The sequence below is a fragment of the Helianthus annuus genome, chromosome 1 (assembly GCF_002127325.2).
Source record: "Helianthus annuus cultivar XRQ/B chromosome 1, HanXRQr2.0-SUNRISE, whole genome shotgun sequence".
Classification (NCBI taxonomy): Eukaryota; Viridiplantae; Streptophyta; class Magnoliopsida; order Asterales; family Asteraceae; genus Helianthus; species Helianthus annuus.
The window spans coordinates 97,507,313-97,515,817 of record NC_035433.2 but is presented as its reverse complement, the minus strand read 5'-3'; the positions used below and the strand labels follow the sequence as shown (position 1 = coordinate 97,515,817).

Here is an 8,505-nt window from a genome sequence, read left to right as displayed (position 1 = left end):
TCCCCTACAACCCGGGAACGGGCGGCCGTGGCCAGTTTCAGCGGTATCGGTGGTTATCATTTTGGCAGCAGAAATTACATCAGGACTGTAGTTAGGAAATGCTTTATCAGAGTAAAATACCACATTTTCATATATTAAACACGTGGGAATAATCACAAGTTTGGAGTACACACATTTTCATAGGGGTAAACCCTATTTTATTTAATAAAATCATCTCTTTATTTTAGGTAACTTTATTGCCACTTTTCCAAGCCTTCAGTACTGTCCAGCTGGCTTCTATTTGGCTTTCACATTTTGTTACCTGAAACGCGTTTAAAAACATTTTTTCGGTGGGAAATACTGGTGAGTGAATCTCAGTTTAATCAAGTTAAGTAAAACCATTGTACAGTATTGAGGGCGGTCGCAGAATTACATTTGCTTCCATCTACTTTAATTACCACCCACGGTACTGTCATCCCGACTTGTGGTCATGTTACTACTCACAATGTAGCAACAAATTTTGTATACAAAACCCCAACACACCGAAGATAATTGTAGAATACAATTACTCAATCACTGTTTAATATAATAGTAATTAAGTGAGGTTTTGTAAAAACAGTTTGCAAAAAGGGAGATTACTCACATTGCTGTCTTAGGTTTTCCTTTAGGGTTTCCTGGTGATTATCTATAAATTACACAAATGCACACGTGTTAGTATAATAACCCAATATTTACATTAGTAATACCCTCCCCGAGATGGCATTCCAACGACTACGTCGGGCAGAACCACGACAGCCGTTACGGAACCCTGGATCAATTGGGCAACATATCTAATACGTAACCGGGGTTATGATACTTACAATCAGGCAGAACTTCGTTATTTAGGGGGTATACTACCCAAATATTACTTCAACTATGCAGAAATTCGAGAGAGGTAAAGATCGTGAGTGAATTCGACTGAACTGCCGAAGGTTGCTATTTATAGGGCTGCTCAGAGGGTTTGTCGCGCCCCGCGAAGACCATACCAAGGTCTTACGCGGCCCGCGACATAGGTGTTATAGGCTTTAGCCTTGACCGGTCATCGAACTAGACTCGACATATTGCGTGACACGTGGCAGCACCAGGTGTAGCCCTGGTGACTGGCTGTCGCGCCCCGCGTATCCCGAAGGTCAATCCTTCGCGGCCTGGGAGCGCACATAAAAATTGATTTTTATTTTATTTTTAATTATGTAAGGTACTTTGGGCTCGGTTTTCGCATACGGGGTATGTTTTAGGACGTATAGGGACATTCAAAGTATATTAGGGATGTCGAAAAATATTTTGGAGGGTTGTTATAGAAAACCCCGTCCGAAGTTCGTTCTTTTCTCGGATTTGCCGGTTATTACCATCGATTTATCGCTGATTTCTCTAAAATCGTCGCTCCTCTCACCTCTCTTACGCATAAAGACAAGACTTTTGTTTGGGGAACCGAACAAGAGGATGCCTTTCAAACTCTCAGGCGTATGCTTTGCGACGCTCCTGTACTCGCGCTACCCGATGGAAACGACGACTTTGTTGTCTACTGCGATGCCTCTAACCTAGGTCTTGGTTGTGTTCTTATGCAACAAGATAAGGTTATCGCGTACGCATCTCGCCAACTCAAAGTCCATGAGAAGAACTACACAACCCACGATCTCAAACTCGGTGCAGTTGTTTTTGCGTTAAAGATTTGGCGACACTACCTTTGTGGTACCAAGTGTACGGTCTTCACCGACCATAAGAGCCTACAACACATCTTGAACCAGAAGGAACTGAATATGCGCCAACGCAGATGGGTTGAACTTCTCAACGACTACGACTGTGAGATACGCTACCACCCAGGCAAAGCAAACGCCGTTGCCGACGATCTTAGCCGACGAAGCTATTTACATAGTGTTCGTAATGTTCAAGCCCAACACGACCTCGAAGCTCTCATTCGCGACGCTCAACACGCCTGTTTTCTCAAAAACACTTTGAAGGAAGAAAGAGTACTTGGAACCGAAAACCAATTAGTGAATAGAACGAATGGTATTTTTCACTATCTCAATCGCATTTGGATCCATAGTCACAATAACATTCGGGAGATATTGTTGACTGAAGCCCACAAATCTCGATATTCCATTCATCCAGGTGCCGACAAGATGTACCAGGACCTCCATGCCAGGTATTGGTGGCCTGGAATGAAGAAAGATATCGTTCTCTATGTTTCGAAATGCCTGACTTGCTCCAAAGTTAAGGTTGAACATCAACGACCCTCTAGCTTACTCGTACAACCTGAGATCCTGATGTGGAAATGGGAGAGTGTAGCTATGGATTTTATTACGAAACTCCCTCGCACGCCATCAGGTCATGAGAGCATTTGGGCTATTGTTGATCGTCTAACTAAATCCGCTCACTTCTTACCGATACGAGAAGAATATAAGGTTGAACGATTAGCACGAATCTATACCGATGAAATCATTTGTCAACATGGGACACCTTGACATCATCTCTGACTGCGATGGTCGATTTACCTCACGCCTCTCGGAAACTTTTCAATCCGCTCTCGTTACTACTCTTAATCTAAGTACCGCTTTCACCCCCAGACCGACAGTCAGACTGAGCGCACGATTCGCACCCTTGAAGACATGTTTCGTTCGTGCGTTATAGATTTTGGTGGTAAATGGGATTCGCATTTACCTTTAGTCGAATTCTCGTACAACAACTGTTATCACGCTAGTATTCAAATGGCAACCTTTGAGGCATTATATGGAAGAAAATGTCGATCGCCTATTGTATGACACAGGACTGGAGACGCGCAAATTACCGGTCCTGAGTTATTACATGAAACGACTGACAAGATCCTCCAGATACGAGACAATCTATTGAAAGCGCGGAGTCGTCAAAAGAGTTACGTCGATAAATGCCGCAAGCCCCTTGAGTTCGAAGTTTGCGATCATGTACTCCTAAAGGTTTCACCTTGGAAGGGGGTGATCCGATTCGGCAAGAAAGGAAAGCTAGCGCCACAATACGTTGGTCCCTTTAAGATTCTAGAAAGAATTGGCAAAGTGGCCTACCGGCTCGAATTACCGGAGGAACTCAGCAACGTACATCCGACTTTCCACGTTTCGAACCTCAAGAAATGCCTAGCCGAAGAAAACCTGCATGTCCCTCTCGAGGATTTGCAAGTTAACGAAACACTAGACCTTGTTGAAAAGCCAGTAGAAATCATGGACCGAGAGACCAAGAAACTCCGACGCTCTCGCATTCCTATAGTGAAGGTTCGCTGGGAAGGCAAACGCGGCGCCGAGTTCACTTGGGAACTCGAAAGTGATATGTAAGATAAATATCCACAACTCTTTGTTACGCCTGCGCCTTAATTTTGGGATGAAATTTCCTAAAGTAGGGGAGGCTTTAACAACCCGACTTTCCGGGTCATTACTTACATCTGTCTTTTTTGCTTAATTGACTTGTACTCTCGAGATTTCAATTATCGCAAAGGGTTGACTATTTTAAACTACGTTCTACAACGCGTTCACAATGTTTATTCAAAACGCAGTTATCACAACTAAACGCTATTTACAACGCATGCTAGTTAAGACGCATTTTTATCGCATATTACATCGCTTGTTTATACTAAACGCTATCGCAACGCTATCTCAATGCAATTGTAGCGCAAACTCGAAACGCAGATTTACTTTTATGCATTTTATGTCTTATATGTGTTATTTGTGTGATTATTTGTTTAATGTTATGTGGCTATCTCAACGCAACGCTTACTCGCAACTCGCTTAAAAACGCAACGCAACGTAATGCTTAACGCACGAAACGAAAGTTGGAAAACTAACTCGCACAACACGGCTGTCCGAATGGACATCCGACCGGACGCCCATTCGAAACCTCACCTCTTGCACCGCCTTAGCCTCTCTCAGCCTATAATACCCACCGTACACGTCCCATCACTGATCTGACAGCTCTATTGACCAGCACACACTCAAGTCACTATCAAGCACTATTTCTCTCGATTCAAGGCTATTTCGTAAGTATTTCCCCTCAAATCGTGTACAATCATCATCACTACATACTTCTTCATCATCTTCTCCATCAAAATCAAATCACTGGTTTTCATATTGAAATCACCTGATTTGGACCCCTTGAAGGTGACATCATCTCAGTTGCTTATGCAATCGGTTGTGTGACGTCATCTAATCAAGATTAATTCAGATCTAAAGGATTTCCACACATTTAAACACAAATCTCAACAAGATCTCAACATTTTCAACTGATTTCAAACTTTCCTTCAACTTTTCTTCACTTTTCACTCAAAACCGATGGAATCTAGACTCATTCAGACTCTATACTCATTTTCTAGTTGAGAGCCGGCTTGAAAACAAATTTCCACCAGGGAGATGACCGACTCACGGGTTAAACATGAAATCCTAACAAGAACAATTATTCTGATCGAATGGGGTGATTCCCATCCGATCGGGTGAGCTGGACTTGGTGTGGTTTTCGTTGTTTGACACGTCGTCATGCCGTCTCCGTTAAACTTCAAACTTTTTAACTTACAAAATTTTACAAAAGTTTCAAAGCAACAGGTTGCCCACTCGAGTGGCCATCCGATCGGATGACCATTCGATCAGGTGACTTGTCCTTTGTAATATCTCTTGTTCAAAACAATTTGACCAAACTTCAAACTACCAAACTCTCGATCGAATAGCCATCCGATCGAATGGCCATCTGTCCGGATGACCATCCGATCGGATGACTTGTTTAAATACTACAACAAAAACTTCAAAAGTTTTCAAAACAATTTACAAACACCCACACTCATTCGAATGGCCATCCGTTCGAATGGTCATCCGCTCAGAACACATAAACACAAAATGCAAACACTTTCAAACTCTAACCGCTCTCGCATGTTATACATGACTCGATGAATGCTTGTCTGTTATATTTACACAATGATTGTTTGCCTGACACCTTAGCAACAATAGTACTATAGTTTGGACTAAGCACCTGTTTGTTTAGGGATTGTTAAGGGCCTTACTTCACATGTTCATAGTGGTGAAAATGTGTTGCGCATTCTACAACTCGCAGTCATGTCGGTTGCATGCGTCATTGTCGATAGCTTACTTGATTCACATTTCTACGTGTTACAAACTGGTTATGCGTAAACGCTTTCACTACTATATGCTACTCAAACTTGTGTACTCACCTTTACATTTTATATATTGACTTTATTTTAACGTATGTGACAGGTTGATAGGATGCTATGTTACGCTGTGATGAATCGAGTAGGAAGTCTAGAAACCCACCAAATAAGAAATCTGAATTGTCGGAACAGTTTATTTGTTTATGAGATTGATATTTGTAACGACTATTTTAATTTATATGTTTGATGGTATGGGACATGAAACGTTAAATATAATGACATTAATAGTTGTTATGGATACTCGTGAACAATCTGTTTCGCTCAGTGCCACGCCCCGATGTTTCCGCCATCCGTTGGGGTGTGACACCTCTCTCTCTAAACTTAAGGTCCCTTTTTCTCTCTGTCTAACACAATCTGAAGGGGCGAAAGTGAAGGTACCTCTCTTTATCTAACACAATCTGAAGGGATAACGAGAGTGAAAGGTGGTTGTGGTGGTGGGTTAGGGGTGACAGTGGGTGATTTAGTGAGGTGGTGCTTGTGGTGGTGGGTTAGGTGCGGTGGTGGCATGTGATTTTGTTTCGATGGCGCTCGTAATGGTTATGGGTGAAGGTGAAGGGGTGGATGTGGTGTTGGGTTAGTTCGACGGCGGTGAGTGATTTGGTTACGAAACCGGCCACTGAAACTACACTGAACCGCCATTCATTTCAAATATTCTACAAACTTCTCTGTTCGTGTATCTGCCAGTGATTCCAGTATTTTGTGTTTATTTAAGCTTGTGTTAATATAAAATCTCAATTATGTTATACATACGTTTATAATTGTTATTTGAATTTGAATATGCAGCTGTGACTCTGCTGGATTATGGTGCTGGTAATGTTCAGAGTATTAGAAATGCAATTTGTTATCTAGGTCTGAATATGCAGCTGTGACTCTGCTTGATTTGGTTTGCGGCGGTAAGTGACTTAGTTGTAGCGGCGTTGGGTGGAGGTGAAGGGGTGGTTGTGGTGGTGGGTTTAGTGCGACGGCGGTGGGTGCTTTGGTTGCGGCACCGTTGGGTGGTGGGTGGAGGTGAACGGGTGGTTGGGGTGGTGGGTTAGGTGCGGTGGCGGTGGGTTTTGCATATATGCCCAGCTTCCTGTTTTGCATATATGTTGCTATCACTGGTGGTGGTGGGTTGATGATGGTAGTGGTGGTGGGAGGTGGTAGTGCTAAAGAGGAGGTGGTAGAGAGAGGGTGGTAGATATTACACATGTATAATAATATTTCTTTAAAATAGTTTGTTTTATTTTTTAGATAATATTAAATAAAAATGGATAAAATACTAAAATACCATTCTGTAATCAGATTTAACCAAAAAATCTAACCGAGTTTGCCCTAAATGACATAACATGCAAGATTTTGGAATATTAATTACAGAACTTGTCAATTTTTGCGATAAAAAACAGCGTCTGCAATTTGATGTAAACATAAAGGACAGAACACTGTAATTTACTCTTGTTTTAATATTATTGTCAGTGAAAAATGATATTATTTAACTGGTTATGACTTATGAGTATACGAGGAATCATATAATATGTTTGCTTTAAATAAATAACTTTTATATATAGAGGGGAAGGATGTATAGAAAACTTATTTGTGCTAAGAAAACCTAAGAAACCCAATCTATAACCATTGATCAAGATCATCCAATGGCTCATACAATGATGAGGTCAACAAGAGTACTTGAAGGGTTAATTGGTAAAATCAACTATAATATTAGTACATTATATATATATATATATATATATATATATATATATATATATATATATATATATATATATATATATATATATATATATATATATATATTAATAGTGATTTGACATGCATGAAGGAGGCGCGCGAATATCTAGGAGAAGTAATCAAATACCCCAACCTCATTTCAAACATTTCAAAAGACTCAAACAAAATTCACATCTTTCTCTCTCAAACAACCGATCTTTCCAAAACCCAGCAGAGAAGAAAAGGGGCACCGGAGAAAATAATCTCACTGGAGAAGAAAGTCTCGCCGGAGAAGAAGAAAAAGGTGCTACGGTGAATCGCGAAACAAGATAAAAACAAGGTGCGACGGTGAATCGAAATCCCTAGATATGAGAGCAACATTTCAGTTGTTATCATCCGGTAAAAGTTGCCGGAAATGGAAGAAAGGAAGAACCAAGTGCAGAAGCAAGTAAGTTTCATTCGATTTTTTATCAGTATGTGTTTTGATCGGTGATGATTTTTGTTTTCTTTCCGATCGGTAGGTGTTTTGGTCGGATAAACGTTGGGTTTTTTGTTTTTTTTCCGATTGGTAGGTGTTTTGGTCCGATCGGTGTGTGATTTGATCAGTGGTGATTTTTGTTTTGAATGAGACTAGAAAGTGTTAATGTTGGTTTTTTTGTTATTTTCCAATCGGTAGGTGTTTTGGTCCGATCGGTGGTGATTTTTGTTTTGAATGAGACTAGGAAGTGTTAGTTGTTTTGAGTAGAAACTGTCTCGGGTTATTATTATTTTTTTTTTTGGATTGCCAACTTGCTGTCACACCCTGACTTTTGCGGAAGCGTGATTATGGTGTGACTTTCTTAATATCATTGCATTCAACCATAACAACCGCTATATGATAAAACCAACGATGATTATCCATTAAATAAGTCTTAGAAAAATAATAACAACATTGTTTTAAAACATAGAAGTCAAACTCGAGTACAAACCATGCAACTTGTTCAAGAGTTCACAAAGACTTGACAAAAGACATTAAATAAAACCAGGATTTGGAAGACGTGTCTCATCCAGGAGTAAGACACACTGACCAAAACCTAAGATCATGGATGACATCTTTTATTCTTAAACCAACTTGGAACATCCAACGCCCGCCAGATCCACTTTTAATTCCCTGAAATACATGTATTTTGAAAACATCAACAAAAGTTGAGCGAGTTCGTGTGTTTGTTTGTGTATGAATAAACCTTTGAAATCATTAAAAGTATGTATGTAAGTTTGTAAATCTCGGTATGAAAGCAACAAGGAAAAACAGATCCATTAATGGTTTGCAAGGCCATTAATATGTTTGACATGATGCAGGAAGACTCAAACCTAACAGACTTTGCACCGGCCTTCCGGCTGTAAGACATAGTCTACCCATGGGCCAAACCCTGGTCCAACATGGGCGGGGCTCGCTACACCCAAATAGATCTATCACTCATGTCCCTTAGTCCTACAACGAGGATTGATGGTCTTAAGCGTCATACCCACCACTCACATGATCTAGCAGTACCCTTCCTTAGGTAACCATACCAAATAGTAACGTTTGTAAACAGTTGTAACATGTACTTCACCCCCGAAGTTATAAAAGC

General features: G+C 40.7%; 1 protein-coding gene across 1 annotated transcript; it reads right to left on the bottom strand.

Moving 5' to 3' along the window:
* Window positions 1–6,016: 6,016 nt before the first annotated feature.
* On the bottom strand, window positions 6,017–6,382 carry LOC110930627 (pollen-specific leucine-rich repeat extensin-like protein 4). Its single transcript, XM_022173975.1, has one exon. It carries the CDS (start codon window positions 6,380–6,382, stop codon window positions 6,017–6,019), a length of 366 nt encoding a protein of 121 aa, XP_022029667.1.
* Between the last annotated feature and the right edge of the window lie 2,123 nt (window positions 6,383–8,505).

What these genes read in the sequence shown, in the direction of transcription:
- LOC110930627 (XM_022173975.1), bottom strand. Translation starts at nt 6,382, where the DNA reads ATGTGTAATATCTACCACCCTCTCTCTACCACCTCCTCTTTAGCACTA.